The sequence below is a fragment of the Uloborus diversus genome, chromosome 4 (genome assembly GCF_026930045.1).
Source record: "Uloborus diversus isolate 005 chromosome 4, Udiv.v.3.1, whole genome shotgun sequence".
Taxonomy (NCBI): Eukaryota; Metazoa; Arthropoda; class Arachnida; order Araneae; family Uloboridae; genus Uloborus; species Uloborus diversus.
Window position 1 is genome coordinate 116,831,663 of NC_072734.1, and position 19,513 is coordinate 116,851,175.

A 19,513-nucleotide genomic window follows, 5' to 3' on the forward strand; every position below is an offset into this window, starting at 1 on the left:
CTGGGAGTGTTAGGGGTGAGGCGTCGACAAGAGGAACGTGTCGCAGACCTGCCGAAAAGGAGACGTTATCTTAGTCCCCTGCCTCACAAGAAAATCGCCAGCAGCTCGTAAATTCCTAGTTCTCAGTTTTAAAACTATCCAAAAAGGAGACATTATCTTAGGGCCCCTCCCCACAAGAAAATCGCCAGCAGCTCATAACCAAACATTCATTGTCAACGAAAGATTGATGAGAGTCATTCATCAATGATTAAAATGTCGGAGACAGGAAATTTGTAGAAATGTTTTTGCGGGAAGGTCATACAAAGAGAAAAGCGACACTTGAGATGTTTTTCTGAGTTTAATCAGAAACAGATCCCCTTCTCTTTGTCAGACAGTGGTGGGTGGTTTCAACCGCCCTTGTAATGTAGCACCCTCTTTTTAGAAGGTGCCTAAGGCTCCTAGAGCCATGGATAGCGCAGAACTCTGTCTGGTCGCACATTCACTTTCTCTATCGCTGCCATTGGTATGGGTCAGTCGCACAAATGTTTTCCTCTACAAAGTTAAAGGGAAAAATCATGAGCAAAACCATAAGAAAAAATTAGCCAACCCCCACTGGGTAAGTTTAACTGCACTTTTATTAAATGTTTTTTTTTTCTTTTTCTTTTTTTTTTTAACAATAGGAGCAATTTTATGCGTTTTTTTCTCATTTGAAAATTTTGTTCAGACAAAAATAGCATCAAATATCATTTCATTTTTAACTAACCAATTCAATTTATTTCACTTATAATTTTCATTCGTAACAATGATGGAGAAATTATATTATTGTGTCCCAGAAGCTCGCAACTTTTAGCATTCATCAAATGCCTTTCTACAACCTTTAAATTCGTTCTGATTATTTGTTCATTTTCACTACAAAGCAACAGAGATTTTTTTTTCTTTCACTCTTTCTGACCAAAAATGTAATGAAAAGAACTAGAATTTTTGTGAATGTTTTATCTCTTGCGTTTTTAGATATGATCATAGAACTGTATAAAAAGTTTTAAAAAAAATATGTATATGGAGGTTAAAAATAGATGAATAAATAAAGGGGAATACTAATGTAATAAAATTGATTTCAGCAATATCAAAGTTAAAAAAAAAAAAAAACAAATTAAATTATTTTTAATATATTCAGTTTTTTTAATTGCAAGTTTGGAATAATTAATGCATGTGTAAAGTTGTAAGTTTAAAGATATACTGTCGGCCTTGCTTAATTGAATATCGTCCGTTCCAAGAGATATTATTCGATAAAGTGGAGTATTTGATTAAACGGGGAAATTTTATTTACCTTTCTAAATTGACAACATTTGTCTTAAAGCGTGATATCAATAGCTATATTAAGGAAATAATTAATGTTATTGCTGAAAAGTTTTTGAAATAAGCTAATTAAAAAATAAAATAGTTCAATAATTAGTATGCAATTATAAGTACTTATGAAAATTATAAAAAGTAACCTACAACTTTAATAATGAAAATTTTGTTTTGGCACCTTTTTTCAGTATACGTTATTTTTTAGAAAATTCCATGATGGGGAATTGCTTGCTCAAGATCTTTTGGATCTCTTTTTTTCCCCTCCCCACTACCGTAGCTTACATTTAATTTTTATCAATTTATCATCATCTAAAATGTGTATATGTGTTATTTAATTAATTATCAACTGCACTATTTATTTTTTTAATGACAAAGACAAAAGAAATTTGATAAGAATAGTGAAAACATTTTGATGGAATGTGATAGCAAGAAATATTACTTTATGTTTTAATGTGTAAAATTGTTTTTACTTAATTTCTTTATAAAATATCCAGAAATATTCTCAACAAAAATCTTTCCGAAAACTGATTATTACTCAATTATTTGAGGAAATTATATGATTAAGCGGGTATCTTTAACATTGAGTCTATGAGGAAATATTTGGTTTCCGAAGGTTTTATTCGTACAAGCGGGGTATTCATTTATCCATCACCCGATTAAGCTGGACTGACAGTATATATTTTTCAATGAAATTATTTTAAATCATTATTTTAAAAAAAATACATGATTTGTTTTCTCGAGGTCAAAAAAAAAAGTTATTAATTAGTTTTAACTGAAAAAATGTATTTTCTTCTATCTTCTAGTTCCATTTTTCGAATAAAACACTATATAACATTCGCGCATATGCTTCGTTTAGCAAATTTATGACTTCTTTGTATTGAAGAATTATTTAGTAAGTATCTGTAAATTCATAATTAAAAAGCACAGTAGACTCCGAACGCAAAAATAATAGTTGTTATTCGTATCCTCATATATATAATAGCCAATGATCAAGTAACTCTCCTGACGTCATCAACAATGAAACTCGCATGATAATTTGAAAACATATGTTTTGGTAATGTTTAAAATGCAGGGAAAGACTTTATTGTGACAAGGCTGAACTGGATCCGGTAACTTAACTATTTTACTGGTAAGACTGTCATTTCAGGACAATGAAGATACGAAAAAGTGGTCAACAATGAACCCTATCTACTGAAGCTTAGGGTTAATCCACTGGAGTTAGGGTTAAGATATCCACTATCAAAATGTCACCAAACAGGCAATTACTTCGTTCAAATGTGGAATCAATTTTCACCTGTCATATCTTGATGGGCGATTTTCTAGTTGTTATATAATTTCAAAATATCAATTTAAATCGTATCTAGATTTTTAACTTACAACTTTTCTTAGAGTTTTTACTAGAGATTTGTCTTTTCTTAAACCTTTAGATTATAACATCCGATGACTTAGGCAAAATGGTTGCAAATTGAGGCTTCAAACAACCTATAAACCTTTTATATTCGTCACCGAAAGATGATTAGCTTTCTACATTATATCTGAGTTTGGTGCTGCCAAATTATCACAAATAGGGCAAAAATTACCTCCTAAAAGGATTGAAGTCGGATGACTATAGCCCAATTGTAGAAATTTAATTTTTATATTTGCATATTGTTAGTAAAATAACAGATTTTTTTAAAAACATACTAAGCACTTTTCATAATGCACTCAAAAGGAAAAAATAACTTTTCTGGGTCAGAAAGAACAGTTTCAGAAAAGTCCAAGAAAGTGACACCACAAATGAAGAAAAGTGCGGCTCAAGTCATGAAGAGAATTTCTTATCATTATCTAGCTTTCAATCATAACTTTCAGTGTTGAACATGCATATTTTTCTTATTGGGAAAGTTTGGTTTGAAATGACTAGAACCACACTTTTCTTCGTTTGTGGTGTCATTTTCGTGGAATTTTTGAAAACTGCAGGAATTCTTAAATTGTCCTTTCTGACACAGAAAAGTTATTTTGTCCTTTTGAGTGCATTATGAAAAGTGCTCTGTATTTTTAAAAAAAAATATGTTATTTTATTCTTTTTAATGTAAATGTATTTCAGAAATACAATAATTTTACCCTCATCAAACTTCCCCTTATTTTTTCATATAAATGCTTGGTACTAAAAGGGAAAAAACCTATATACGTGTCTAAAACTTTAAGCAGTTGGCACTAAAATTTAATCCTTGTTCCTCTCTAGGTTTTATGCTCGCTAATTTCATGTCTGCTTCAGAGAAGCCTTGATTCAAAATTTTCATTATGATTGCTTTTAACGTTACTGTTGCAAGCAACAAAATTTGTAACAATGGGTTTTATATATAAACATTTAATTTGGAAATTACATGAAATTTGCTGTTTTTTGTCCTAACTGAAATAATAATTTTATTCTAGAATTTTAATTTTTCAGCGCAAAGTTGTACCTTAAGATTAAACAAATCATTTAGAGAAATCTCGAAGTCTGTAAGTGGTCTAGTAGTAGAGATATAAGCAAAACCAGGCCTCAGATTTCTCCGTGACAATCAGGTCAAGTATAATAAAAGTGCTTAATTAATAACTAGGTTTAGAGTGTCAAATTATGTTGTGATAATTTGTTACTGTTACTATGGGTCATTTCCCCTACAGTTGTTTAAATTTAAATTATGAATTTTGAATGGATCATTTTGTACAGAAGTTGTTTTGAATCGGGATAATGAACAGAACTACAGATTTGATTTAGTTTATTTGTTTTCCTGCAGAGGAGTAAAGACTATACATAAAAATATTATGTATATACAATGTGTTTGTAAGTGTATTCAGACTCGTGCATTCATTTTTCTAAGTTCTTAACGTAATGCTTCCTCTTATCGCTCTTAAATGACCCTGCATGCAAAATTCCTTAAATAGAAACTGTCCAAAAAAATGTTTAATATCTTTTATGGCCTTATAAATAGTATTTATAAACAAATTATCATTCAAATTTTCTTCAAAATTTTGACATAGAAATTTTATTGTTTAACTTAATTCATCGTAAATACCATTACTGTACTGATCCTTAGATATCTATACCCCTTTAAGACCTGAAATATTTTCTTGAGAGCACTTGCAAGCAACGGTTTTCTTGTCTCCTAAAGCCTGGAAAGATACTAGTGCCGCCATCTGTCGAGAAAATGGATAATACACATCTTTGGCTAACCAGCACGATCATCCGATTCCAGCGTTTGTTACATATAATAATCTAGGAAGCTAAAATTTGAATGATGTCCGACCTGCACGATCGTGTAATCTGGGGCTTAAACGGATATGAGCAATACATCACAAGAAAATACTTACTAACGAGTAACAACACTTTTCTATCTATTTTAGTTGTTTGAATAGCTTTAATAATGTTTTCCTGAGCTTTTATATGAAAATACTATAAAAAAAGATGAAAATTAGAAGTATCATTCCATTTATCGTTCAATGAATTCTAAAAATTTAAATGAAAAAAGAAACATTTCAAGCTTCTCTTTAATGAGCCTTGGCAATATTTTCGTCCATAGAAGCATTAAATTTTGTCCAAAATCCAATTCAAAACTGTCAGGGGTGAGGAATTATGGAGTATTTATAATAGAGTTAGACAGTTGATAATGTAGTTAAAATAAATATGAGCGTTTTTTTTTTTTTTTGAAAGCAAATATCTTGCAAATTTTTATCATACTTCATTATATCATTATGCTAATTATCATACTTATTAATTTTAGTTTAATTGGAATAGTACTAATTTACACAATTAACAGTTAATGCTTCTGCTTTAGCATGCCTCCATTTTTATAGTTCATGCAACCTTGGACCCCCCCCCCCCCCTTCCCTGAACAAAATACTAGCTACGTGCCTGATTGGACGTTTGCCAATTCCACACAATCCGTGTTTGAACAGTATCAGAAAATATTATCAAATTATTAATAACTTACTTATTGTTTTGTACTTCAATAATGAAATAATACTGTAATGCGTGCTATGGCGCGATTTTTGTTGTTGGTGACGGTCAGAAGCGTTACTCGATCAATGAATGGGCTATTTTGAGGATATATATGTTTTTGTTTTTGTTGCATCATGTCTTTATTATTTGGATTATAATCCAAATAACTGAATAATTTCAGTTTGCAGGTTATTTTTATCTTTTAAACCTGTTTCTTTTATATATATAGTTATTTAGTTAAGGGTATATGTAAGTACATAATCTAATATTACTATATGCAGAATGTAGTGGAGTGTGATCATGGTTTTGGGATATGATTCAAGGTGGCTACAAACTTTTTTGGGTTTATTGGCCCATGGCTGCTATCTTTTTAAACAAAAAAAAAATCTAAAGCATTACCCATTGCCAATCAACGCTGATTTTACAACGCTGCCATCAATACAAGAGAGAACTTTTTTTTTCATGTTAAGGAGGTTGAATACCTACTAAAGGAATCAACCAGACCTTAGCCCTGGCTTAGGGCGGTAACTTACTACAGAAAGTAATTGTCTGAATGACCTGGCTTTTATGAGCATTAGTAGGGATAAATACAGTTGAATGTTGATGATGTTATTTATAGGTTTTCAGAATATGCAGGAAAACAACATTTTGTTAAAAACAGAAATGATGTTCATAATAACTAAATAAAAACAAATACTGCATGTAAAGCGCTGACTTTATACAAATTTTCAATAGTACTAATTTCATTCTTCAAACAAATGAAAAAAGAACAAAAAATAAATAACTAGCTGCGTGCCCGGTGTTGCACGGGCTGCTTAAAAATGAAAGCGATGTCCAATTGATGTTTTTGTATTACTCTGACATTAGATTTCTAAAGCGCTAAGGAGTAAATAAATACGCGTAATGCAAGGTTTGCAAAACACCAGTAGAGCACATTTTTATCAAAAATCTCTTTAACCTTAATCATAGTTATCAATGATACAAGTTATGAGTATTTTCAATTAGCACAAAAGATGAAAATATATGCATTATCAACTATAATCTGTGCTCACGTTGAAATGAATTACATCTGATAGACTATATCTGAACTATTTATGTACAATTACAATCAGCCTTTTAGATAGAATGACACATACTTTTTGGTTGATTACGTGAAACTAAAGCACCAAGACTAAATAACTACCAATAAGCATTAATTTAATACCAAGTCATCAGATTCCAATTTAACTTTAGTTAAAATCCTTAAAAACAATTTTTTTTTTTGTTCAACTCTATTTCACAAAGAAATCCAAACAATCTTAATTTAACATGTTCTTTTAACGATATAAACTGTATTTTAAAAATAGAAACAGGAAGGAAAAAGAGAGTTATTACAATTCGAAAACTCACCCATGTGACGGGAAAAAGTCCAACAAAATAAACATAATTAGTCGCACATCCTAAATGTACCAAAATATCAGGCCGGTGAATGATAAACTTACACTACAATCAATAAACATAGCTAAAGAAACAACTTTCATATGCTGAAAAGAGTTAAGAATGTTGAATGTAAAAAATAAAAAAAGGACAGACAGTAAAATAAAGGCTATGTCCGAATAGGGCAACCAATTTTAAACTAATTTAAAATTAAATTCTAGATGGAAACGTTGTTTTAAGATTTGGAAGGCAGCCAAAAAAATCTCTTTTAAAACAATTATTAGAATTTTACTTGCTTATGCATATGCAAAATGGCAACAGGAAAGAAATAAAAATTCCTGAATAACGTTATGTTAATTAACGTTTTAATTAATATCTCCGCTAATTAAAGTCGCACAATTACGAGATTGGTCCTATTGTTTTCTTTGGAAAATTCCGAATTGATCGGGATTTCGTTTGACTCCTGATTTGCAGTGGTTCTCGAGAAGATCGATCTTCAGACAGACGGACGCGGACAGATTTTAATATTATAGTGGATAACAATAATAATTTTGTTTTTCAAACATAATAAAAGTATCAAAAGGAATTTTTTGAAATAGTTTCAAGAAACTTTGGAGGGAGTATGAACTTTAAAAAATCCCCCTTTCATGGGGCCCAGATAATCAGTTACTACTTGTGCTGTAATTACTTTTAAAGATAAGGGGGAAATACCTGGGAATCGCTTTGTTATATGCAAAATTATGCCTTACATTTTATTAAATATTTTAATGCATTTCTTTCTATGTTCTGCAATAAATTTAATGAATTAATGAGTGTCTCACTAATATTTCATAACATCATTCAGTTCAGAATGTTAGTCTTAGCAAAAAAAAACTAGATATACATGCAAAATTTTTCTTTTGTGTTCCATCACCTTTGTCTCTCCCCCCCCCCCCCCCCCCCCCCCCTCTGGTGAACTTATTTACATGTGCATTCAATGCATTGTAACAAAATCTTGTTATTACTCTGCTTCAAACAATGAAAATATTTTGTTATACTGTATTTTCTGAAATACACATTACTTAAAAACATACCATATCTTTTTTGTTGTTGATGTCCCCCCCCCCCCCAAGTTCTTATTTATTTCTGAAATTTTATCTATAGAGGACACATGATAAGGAAATGATATGTGAGCTTCTCCAGAGCAAAGAAAATCTGCAGAAGGAGTTGTTTGAAGCTAAAATGATGGCAGAATCTAAAGCCTCAGAGAAAGGTGTTGAAGCTATCAAAGCTTTAAAGGTTTCTTGGATTTAAAACTATTATTAACAATTTTAAAATTGTCATACAACAAATATCACAGTTAGGATCTTTAGGTTCCCAAAGTGGATGCATCTTCTTAATCTAATATTGTCTTCTCTAAAAGCTTAATTAAAAAGTTAAGCATACCAAAGCTGTAAATCACTTCATTTTATCAAGCATTAAAATTACATTTCGATGAAAAGGCAATAAATGATATTCAGTTTAAACATTGTTTCTATTGCAATTTTGTCAATTTTTGAGAATTAACAAAATTTGAAAGTGTGTCTATTCTTATTTTTGAATTTTAATTCAAAATAAAAATAGGCACTCTTTTCGAAAGTGTCTTCTTTCTTTCAAAATTTTTTAAACAGTGTATATTTATATGCTTAAAATTGTAATGACTTTTGGAAATCAACGTGTGTAATTATATTCATCTTTAAAGTTTATTCTCATGCAATGTTTTGCAGTGTAAAACTACTTACTTCTTCATTTTCTTCGTCAAAGTATATATAAACAGAAAGATTATAAATGATTGATTAACGTAACTATTAAAACAATCAATAAATTTAGAAGTTTGATGTTTCAAGTAATGTGTTTTATTTTATTTGTTTTGTAATAAAGCTTATTTTATCAAAATAGTGAAGCTGACATGAAAAATTAATAATTAACTCTGAGGAACATATGTGCAAAAATGAATAATTGAGGATTTTACTGTCTGTATAAAAAAAGGAATATTTTTTCATAAAAATATAGATAATTGTTGAAGTCCAAAGATTTAGTGAAATTTCTGTAAAATGTCTGAATATTTTTTTTAATCTTTAATCTGAACCTCTAATTTTGATGTAATGATTGCCAAACTGTATCTGTTGTATCTATAAACTTTTGTCTGTTTTTAACTAGCTGCGTAGTCCAGCTTTGCATGGTGTACCTCGAAAATAAAAGTTGTGTCAAAGGAGGCATGCTCAACAATCAGTTTTCAATTACAGAAAAAAAAATACTCTAAAATTTCCCGTCAAAATAATAATTCTTAAAAAAAAAAAAAAGAGAGAGAACATGGCAAATCAAAAACTCCCGAATAAATTTAATGCAACCCTCCATAAATACAACTAAAATCCTTGATTATCTTCTGCTGGCAGTACAAAAAAAAAAAAAAAAAGATAAAAAGATAAATAGCCAAATAATAATCAAAAAGGCAAATTTTTACCTCAAAATAAAAAATTTTTTTAGTGGCAGTCGAGAAAAAAATGGCAGCATTCTGAATGATTTTACTCACACTAATTTAAAATGAGATCACTCAAAGGAAAATTTTCTGATATGAAAATGCTGTTCCATTAGACTTAAAAATGCTTTTAACTGTACTCCCGCTACCAGTTTGGAGTCCTGTTATTCTTTTTTGAAACTCGAAGGAAGAAAATCAGTTTCAGGGGTATTTTTCATGGACTTTCGAATGAGACCTGAGTCAAGAAAATTGGGTGATTATTTTTGGTAAAAAGAGCCGTCTAATGCCTTTTTTCTTTTTTTGGGCCCTAAAATAAAAATTCGAAGTGTTCGGGTAAATAATGTTTAATTGATGTTACACTCATCCAAGTCCTAACTCAATTGGTGCTTAAATATTAACTATGATAAAACTAGGTCAATTCATTCTGAGTATGAAATTAAAAAATTTTGTTTTTGTATTTTAAGAAAGTTTTTATAATTATTTTGTTTTTTTAATTATGTTTCAGTCAAATCTTGAAGAATTGACTGAAGCATATGAAGCTTCAAAACGAACTGCAGATCACGAGAAAATGTTGCGAGAACGATTATCTGAAGACAACAATGAATTGATCCATAGACATGCTGAACTAGAAGCTGAATTAGCAGAAGCCAAGGCACATTTACGAGAAGTTAGTGCACATACTTTTGGTGAATTTTAAGTTGAACAAGTAATGTTCTAATTCCTAGCTTATAGTAGGGGTTTCTCCCATAGTAAATGCCTTTAAATCAATCATGTTTATGTTGAACAAACTAATGTACAATGTTTTTTAGAGCTAAATGTTATAGTTATTTTTTATTGTTGGAAACAAAAACATTTTTTAAAGGAAATATTTTAAACTATGCAATAATTGTCCACATGTGCCTCTACACGGTGTACATTTGGACATGGTTGGGGCACATTTGGACACCATAAATAAAGCGGTATTAATAATTTAAAACTGCAAGGACAAATGGCTTGAATTGATTGAAATTGGACAATATCTTCATTCTCTCAAAACTGCTTGATTAAACTATTCAAAATCGAAAAAAAAAAGTCAAAAAGATACACGATTGTTTTTAAGCCAGCCGATTTCAAAAAAAAGCCAAATTTTTCAAAATGTGGCTCAAAAAAAAAAAAAAAAAAAAAAAAAACAGAAAGAAAGAAAGCCAATCTGGCAACCCTGCTTCCCCATGCTTGCTTGGTTTCAAATCTGAAAAAGCGCCGACATCGGTCTCTTAAACATTGGACTAGGAGCATCACAGTGTTGTCATGGCAACACCATTTCATTTCTTGCGGTGCATAGGCTGCAGGATGGATTTCACTTTCCTTGTATGGGGACACGTTTTCCCGGGAAAGTGCCACTTGAACAACGAAAAAATGTTGAACTTATTTTCAGTGAAAGTCAAGATAAGAAAAAACTTATACTTGATACATCCTGTTAATAATAAGCATACAAATGAGAAATGAAAATTCATTTTTGGAGTGCCCAAGCTCTGCTTGTTTTACTTGGGCGGACTGCACGTCACTGTTAAATATGTTTATGATGTTTGATCAACAGTATGCAGTAGTTCACTTTTAGTTTGGTGATCGGAAAATTAGACAACACCCGATACACATAACTTTTATTTAAATATCTTGCATTACAGTCATCTTTTTGCTTGAACTGTTTTCATGGAGCAACACCATTGCTACTGGAGTCCTACTCATGCTAGTTATGCCACTGCACCCACATCAACCAGCATTGACTCCCATCGAAGTATAATCAAGTTATTATACACAGATACATTGTCAATCTGGTCAACTTCGCAACTGCATTTTAAACCTTTTTGTGCTGTCGACAAATATTACTGCAATCCTGTACATCCCAATTATTTTCCTTGCTTAAAATATTAATGTCTTGTAAAACAAACTGCCATTTGAAGAATTTATAGATTTAAAACTCTTATCTATTTTCTAGGGTAGAAAAAGGCAATCATTTTATCCTTTTAGCTTAAACTTCATTCCCTGTAAAACTGGTTATTTTACTTATTTTTTATTACTACTATTCAAAAATTGCATAGAACAAAAAATTGATTTTGTCTACTAATTTAGTCTTTTGGGCATCAGAAGAAAATTTTAAAAATCGAATGTGTACATTAATAAGATAAATAAGTACCTTTGTGCTGAACAGTAAAGTAAGACAAACAACATTAGAAGAAGCACAAATTTGCAAATTACGGCAGACACGTGTTTCGTGTCTGCAATAATTTGCAAATTTGTGCTTCTTCTAATGCTGTTTGTCTTACTTTAGTGTACATTAATGTTTAAAAAACATCTTTTATACTCCAGGCCAGTGGCAGTTTGTGGGAGGGGCCAGATGGGGCCCCGAGACCCCTCACTTTTTTCAGACAATATAAATTTTTTTTATTTATTTTCCTTGTTTTGTGCGTACATGCTTGAAATTTAAAAAAAGGATTTTCCTGCGGGTTATCTGTTAAAAAAGTAAAATTAATAAGGTGCGGACTATACGCTGCCCCGGATTATCTGTTTGTGTGCGTGTGTGTGCTTTTTTCTCTCCACACCAACGCATTTTAAACCTCAATATTTACAGCAGGATTCGCTGAGACCGTTACCCTGCCTGTATGTTTTTTATTTTACATATTTGAATGTAACGCGTAAGTTACATATTTGAATGTAACTTACGCGATTCAGGCTATATAAACAACATACGGTAAAGGAAGAAGCCTTTATTTGCACAAGATTAGACCGTTTGCTCCTTTCTTGACTCTTCTTCAAGTAATTAGCGTACTATAATTATAATTTAGAAAAGTAATCATTATTTTTCTGAATGTCGTACAACATCGCTTAAAATTGCGTTCAAAATCGCTTAAAATTGCGTTTTTGGAGCTTCAATTTCGAAAGATTGCTCTCCCTTATGCTACCAAATATGGTCCAACAATCGCATTTTTAAGAGTTCATTTTCAGAAAATATTCGGGCAATGGCCCCCAAGCAGCCTTCCTCTAATATCATCAAAAAAGCCTTTGTAAACAACCACTTATGAAAAATTTCAGAGGAATAGTCTCTAAACCCCTCCTCATAATATTATAGTATATTGTTCTTAAGTTTTTAGGACTTCAATTTTGAAAAAAATTCCAGGGGAGAGCTGAACAAATCCTTCGTGTAAAAATCTTCAACGTTAACCTACAATTGCATTTTTGGAACTGCAATTTCAAAAAATTGGAGGGGGAGGCAGAATTGATTTCTATTAATTTTTCAAAAAAAAAAAAAGAAAGAAAAAGAAACGATCGGGGAGAGTCCCGGAGCTCCATCCCTTACCCTAACGTAAATAAATATGGCCTGTAACCACATTTTTAAAGCTTCAATTTTTTACAAATTTCTGAGAAGTCCCCTGTTACCATTCTTTCCCCTAATATCACCGAAAACCCCGTCTAAAATTGCGTTTTTAAAACTACAAGTTTCAATCTTGACAGATTTGATGAGCAAATAAAATCAATCTAATTGATAAGATTTGGTTCTTATTGTGCCCCCCTCCTAAAAAATTATTTTCTAGTTGTGCCACTGTTGTGTGTTGAGTTGTATGTACATGGGTTCGTATATCGTTATAAGATTTTTTTTTTAATTCAAAAAATGTCTTCCCACTGTAACACGGAAATTATTACTTGTTTTTAATTACTGCTCATGTAGTTTTAAAGGAAATGCGACAAGTTATCAATAATTTGAAGAAAATAATAAGAGTTCGATATTTTTTGTCTTTGTCTTCATAACAAATTTGAATCTGGCCCATGGGCGGCGACAGATTCATATGCAGAAGGGTATATTGTCCATTTTTCAGGAAAGAAGGCAATTCGCCCCGCCTCTTGGAACGCAGAGTTTCATTTTACGTGGAGGTTATCAGTAAACAATCCTTGCGCTTCCAAATGAGACAACCAGACAGCCTTAACTTGGGCGTGCATTTTAAAGCGCAAAAATGTCTTAGTGTCCTTTTACATCACTTGTCTGTTGTCATTTTAGTTATTCTTACATTTTAAAAAGTGCTCCTTTTGCAACAAAATGCTATGATCCGAATATACCTTCTGCCGAAAACAGCGAAATAGAATCATCGGATACCACGTGACAGGGTCACGTGACAGTCAAGTGCCTTCTCTTGGAAAACGGACAATACCTGCATGTTAATCACTAAGAAATTTTTTACCAATGTTTTAATTCATTTTTTTTTAATTTAGTTTATCTATTTTTATTTTATTTATTTTAAAGCGAATACTGAGATGTATTTTCATTTTTGTATAAGTCAATTAATTTATAATTTTTACACATTTCTCTGAACATGACATTTTTGTACTTTTGTAATTTGGTCTTGCTTAAAATAAAATTAATTTTACTCATTCAAAATATTTAGTTATTAAGAGATTAAAAATAATATTGCTATTCAAAACAGTAGATTAAAATTGCTTTTTAAAATTTATGGATACAAATTATGGTACCTTACCGGTGCTGCAAGGGAAGCGTACTGCAGCGCTGGACATAAACGTGAGATTAATAACTTTTGTGATGTGTTTTGTGACTTTTCCCTATCTGATTAATTAAGTTTTATTTTTGAAAGTCAGGGGGTGAAAGTCCACCACCCTGCTGGCAATCATGGACATAAACATGAGATTATTCCGTGATTTACTTAGTAGTTTAAGTATTTTGTAGCTTGTCTATTGTTTAAAATGCAGTTAATTTTATTTATATATAACAAATAATTATTTAAAAAAAGTTTAAACAGTAAAAAAAATATTTTTAAAAAATCTTTTTTTTTCTTAAAAAACCCAGGGGGGAGGGCGGTTCGAGTGCACTTATGATCTGGCCCCCTCACTTTTCAAGGCACGAGCCGCCACTGCTCCAGGCTATTTTTTTAGCCACATTTAGATTTCGCACTCAATTGAAGTATTGGATCACATGTGTCAAACATTTTGTTTTTAATATCCTGCTTTTTGTTTTAAATAACTTTATTGAAGAATTGAAATATATCCTGTAGCTGTGCATGGTGTTTTAATGTAAACTACAGAAGTATAACTTTAATTCCTATTTTTTAACTAAGGAGCAAGCTATGAGATCCTCCTTGGAGCAGATTCATCTGAATGTGGTTGTAGAAGCATCTGAGGTCAAGAGCAAAGATACATCCCTCAGAGAGGAAGTCAATCGCCTGAATCAACTTCTGAAAGAGGAATGTGAAAGATCTTATAACTTGGCTCTTCAGGTTGTACTTAAGGAGTTATTTATTTCTCCCTTTGTTTAGAGCACAAAAAAGGTGTCTTTGATTTTAAATATGACAGCATTAAAGCCTGTTTATGTTGTAGGTTTTTGCATTGCAGGTATAAGCCTTGTTTTCTGCATTTCATTTTGAAATAGGCACATAGGGATATTAAGTTAGCTAGATAGATGATTTCTAATAATTAATGTATCACAGACCTGCCAACTCCTCTGCTTATCTTAGATTTGAATAAGTGTGGTAGGTTTAAAAAAAAAAAAAAAACTTGTGATTACTTTGCAAAAAAAAAAGAAGGTAAATTAGCAGTATAGTCCAGTCAATGAGTGCTCAAAACGGGTGTAGCGTGCATGGAATATGCGATAATTTTTGACTTCAGAATTTTGTTAGGGGTAGTTAGTAAGCAAACATACGAAAAGTCCCCACCCCTAAGGAGTCCATGCCCCTAATTAATTAGTAAACATACTGAAAGTCGCCGACCCTGTGGGAAGGGGGAGCCATATTTTGTGGTTTTTGATTATATTTTAGAAACGACAGGAAAAATGTGTTCCGAATAAAAGTGAAAGTTAACTAAATTTATTGTGAAATTGTTTTTATAAATATATGTCGAATTTCCAGTGGTTTTTTAGGTATGTGTTCTTGAAAACCAATACTTTTCAGAAAAAAAAATGTATCTTGTTCTTATTGTCTCAGAGTGTCTGTGCCAAGCAGGTGCTCAAGGGATCTTGTGCAGCAATCATGTGACGAGGACCCTGAGGGTTTTCTGTGTCTTGAAAATCCACCAGCTAAACACTTGAACTGCAAATTCAAACCAGATACCAATGAAATACGAAGCCTATGCCCAATCACAGCGACACCCAGCTAACAAACAATCAAAAACTATGAAGTTCTAGCATGTACTCAATTTCGTTATTCTTATTGAAATGAATATGTGGCATTATAACATGATAGTGAACATTTTATTAATAGAAATAAGGTAAATGTAGCTGTAAAATCATCGATTTTTCATAACATACACCTAGACAATTATTGGAAATTCGACAAATATGTGTAGAAACAGTTTTATAGGAAGTTTATTTCACTTAAATTTTTGTTTTAAACGCATTTTTTCCACCGTTTCCGACATTTTCTCGAAAAATCCAAAATTTTCTTCCTCACGCCTTCCCACCTTTAGCTCACTCCCTAGGGGCGGGGACTTTTAGTATGTTTACTTACTAACTACCCCTAACAATATTCTGAAGTCAAAAATTATCGAATATTCCATGCACGCTATAACAAGGGCGCCCATATGCAGAATTGTAAGGGGGGGCTCAGATATTTTCTTCATGGTTTAGCTGGGTATTTTTCCCAAAGATATCGATTTCAGGACAGATTAGAGTCATTAAAATTTGAAATTTTTAATAACTTATTCATTAATGACTGGAGAAGAAATGTTTTAACATTTTTAAAAACAAAAAAGTACTAAAAGCAAGGAAGTTCTAATTTCTAAGGGGGGCTCGAGCCCCCCCCTGCCCCCCTATATGGGCACCCATGCGCTATAATGTGTTTATTGACTGGACTAGTAGCGTACCTCGACTTTGGTGCACCACACAAGATGTATAAGTGCCGCCTCACTCTCCACTATAAGTTTTTTTTATTTTAACATAATGTGTGCCCTCATACCTCTTGCACCTTTCAGTGCCACAAGAGAAGAGTTGCGGTTGTGTTATGTACGCCACTGTAAATTAGGTTTCCTTTCTAAAGTAAAAAAAAAAATATTCTGGTTTATACAAACAAACTGCAACCCATTTTACCTTACATTAATACATCATATATTCTTTTGATTTACATAAATGATTCAGTATGTTTTCAATTGTTAGCTTAAATATTATGAAAAATCTTTTATCAAATTATTTTTTGAATGTAGAACCCAATTCTAGATGGTTTTTTTTTTTAAATAAATGTCCTTAATTTGTGTTTGGATGATGCAGGTATCAGATGAGCAGAGGTTCAAAATGCGTGAAGAAGAGAAATTCATGCACCTGCAACAGCGTTTTGATCAAAGAGCAACGCAATTCAAGGTAAGAGAAAGAGAAAATGTTGATTTAATGAAGGAAAACACGTACCTGAAGGATCAAGTTCTGCATTTAAAACAACAGGTAAATATGATTTTTCAGTCAACACATTTATATAATATGTGTAAATTCTCCCAAATTCTTCGAATAAAAGTTGAAAATTGGTGGACTCGGATTATGAACAGGATGAGTGGTAATTATGTGTCTAACCAAGTGATTTTTTGTTATAATTTTAAATTGAGTTGAAAGCTTAAGAAATGTGAACCTGATGATCAAGATTATTTTTATTACCTTTTTATCTATAAATGTATTTTACTTGATTTTTTTTTCTCAATAAACTTTTCTTCTTTCAGCTAAGTCTTATGTTAAAAATGTAGATGTTTTATGACTTGTGGTGCCCTAGATGGGTACTTCTGGAGTACAGCAAATCCACCCTCTTTCTGGTTTTTTGAGCAATCACAATTGCTTATTGTTTTCATTTGACAGTCCTTGACATTGTGGTTCCTTTTTCAGCTTGGACCAGGGCTGCGGCACCACCGTCCACCGGCGGCGGTGCGGCTGGTCCTGAGCACTGTCCACCGGAATCCACTTTTGCTGGGCGGTGGCGTCCATGTCCTACATACGCATGCTCATACACACTCCCCTACGTGCGCACGCCTATACACACGCCTACTTGCACACACGTAAGCCTGCACACGTAACTACCCAGGAGGAGGTACATGCTTGGGGGGAGGAGCCATTTCTAGAAACAATAACTCTAATCAGTAGGGTCTTGTCGCAACTTGTGATTGCGAAAAACATAATTTGAATTCAAAGTTTCAGAATTCAAATTAGAGTTAATTGGGAGAAGTGGGTCACAAATCTTTTTTTTTTTTTCATGTTGAAACTTGATACAAAAATTTGAAGGAACATGGATGAGGGAGGCAGTTTCATATTTTTGACCTGGGTTGGAAAAATAGTAGATCTGGCACTAGTAATGCGCAATAGAAGCTGTAGGTTCGGAAACATTCTTTTCCAAATTGGAAAAAGTTGTGACTGGTTTGCTCCAGTTTGGATTATTTTTTTGAATTCATTAGTAAACCATTGTGGATGTTATGCTTATCTCCACTCAAAAGCGTTCAGAGATACCCATTTGTATTCCGACAGCTTCAAAATCGGGACGAAGAAGTTTCAAGTTTAAAACAGAAGGTGCAAGAGATGCAGGTATCTGTAGAGGAGTTCATACAGAGTAGCCAAGCAGCCAATCGTATTGCTGGAGAGCGCTGGAAGCAATTAGGTCAGCTGGCCCAGAGCATTCAGACCCTTACATCCATTTCGGAGCCCTCATCTTGAAACCCGTTGTGCCTTGTTGAATGCTGTCTGAAAGTGATATTTTTTTCTGTGATATGTATTTTTCATTGAGGATTCTTTCTGCACCAGTTGTGCATTTTGTGCACCATATGTAAATAATTGCATCATAGTTCTACTGATTGAACATGTGCAAAAAATGTGTTCATCCAAAAGAAAAAAAAATGTATTTACCACAAGGAAAAGAAATAATAAAAGATATACCTTGTAAAAATTGATTATTGTGTTGCTTTATAGCCAAGGACCAGTTTATCTCTCTATTCTCTGGGCATTGGGCACACAGCCTAAGAGAGTCGACAAGTTTCATTAGACGTGCATGATTTAAATCATGATACCAAAGTATAATATTTTAGGCAACAGCATATGTTAACAGCCTAAAATTTTTAGAAGTGCATCATATAGAAATTCAAAACTTAATTTAGCTCAATTATAAAATAAGTAATAAAATTTAATGTATAGCGTTGTTGATGACAATGATGAAAATTATGTAAGAAAACAAACTATTTGTATCAGTTAATTAAGGTGAGTTAAGGTAAGTACGTTCCTTTTAAATTATGTGAATGAACCTTTAAAAACTTCTGACATACATTAAATATGTTAGGTAATTGCCTTGTGATGATTCCCTACAACGGCCCCGAAATCGGCGCTGCTGTGCATAGATAAAACACAATGTGTGATATCTCATGTGTCTTGCTAACAACTGTGGTTTGAAGATTCAAAGTGTTACCTCTGTGTTTCTTTTGCAACTGTATAAAATAGACAAAGTGAGCAAAGGTACAGTGGTGGTAAAAAAAATTGCATCCCCTGCAAAATCCAAATATTTATAGCATTTATAAGTAATTATGAAATATTTAACAGTTCTTTCATCATATATCATGAATTGGCATCGGTACATGACGCAAGCTATTGCGTAAGATTGCATCAATCTTCTAACTGCATAAAAAAACTAGTTGAACGTTCGGCACATTCATTTACAATCTGGACTTATGAGTTGCAGTATGTCGAAATACGCTCAACTGACACCACAAAGGAAGAGTGTTGTTGCATTGGACAAAGAAGGATTGTCATCACGTTCCATAGTAAAAAGAATAAAATGTTCTCAATCGACTGTTGTTTGACTACTGAATAAACTAAAGAACACTGGAAGCACATTAAGAAAGAGTGGCAGTTGTCGTCGACGAATATCCAATGCAGTGCAGGACAGGTATTTGATATGACTCAGTCTTTGAAACAGACAATCATCTCCACAGATCTTAGAATAGCATCGGAAAACAAATCGGGTGTTCACTCATCCACATCTACTGTACAAAAACGACTGTGTGATGCAGGTTTGGTGGCACGTCGGCCACAAAAGAAGTCATTGTTAACCAAAAAAAAATGAGGAAACAGTGTCTAGACTTGGCAAAAATTCATCAAGGGTGGACTGTCGATCAATGGAAATCAGTTGTGTTTTCGGACGAGTCCAAATTCAATCTGCATGGGTCCAATGGACAGCACACAGACGCCCCAAAGGAGAAGAATATCCCCACTGTATTCAACACACAGTCAAGCATCCCATATCCAGATGATTTGGGGATGTATTTCTGATCAAGGAGTTGGTGGGCTTCATTTTGTGCAAGGAACAGTAAATGCTCAGGTGTATATT

At 32.5% G+C, this 19,513-nt stretch overlaps 1 protein-coding gene across 1 annotated transcript in view; it reads left to right on the top strand.

The window, feature by feature from the left end:
• LOC129219873 (golgin subfamily B member 1-like) overlaps positions 1 to 18,067 on the top strand; it is a 31,948-nt gene extending 13,881 nt beyond the window's left edge. The window contains exons 6-10 of the mRNA XM_054854184.1: positions 7,847 to 7,981; positions 9,706 to 9,867; positions 14,300 to 14,458; positions 16,438 to 16,605; positions 17,668 to 18,067. Of these exons, the coding sequence (XP_054710159.1) occupies positions 7,847 to 7,981; positions 9,706 to 9,867; positions 14,300 to 14,458; positions 16,438 to 16,605; positions 17,668 to 17,853 (810 nt within the window). The 3' untranslated portion in view covers positions 17,854 to 18,067. The remainder of the gene's footprint in view (positions 1 to 7,846; positions 7,982 to 9,705; positions 9,868 to 14,299; positions 14,459 to 16,437; positions 16,606 to 17,667) is intronic.
• Positions 18,068 to 19,513: the final 1,446 nt, after the last annotated feature.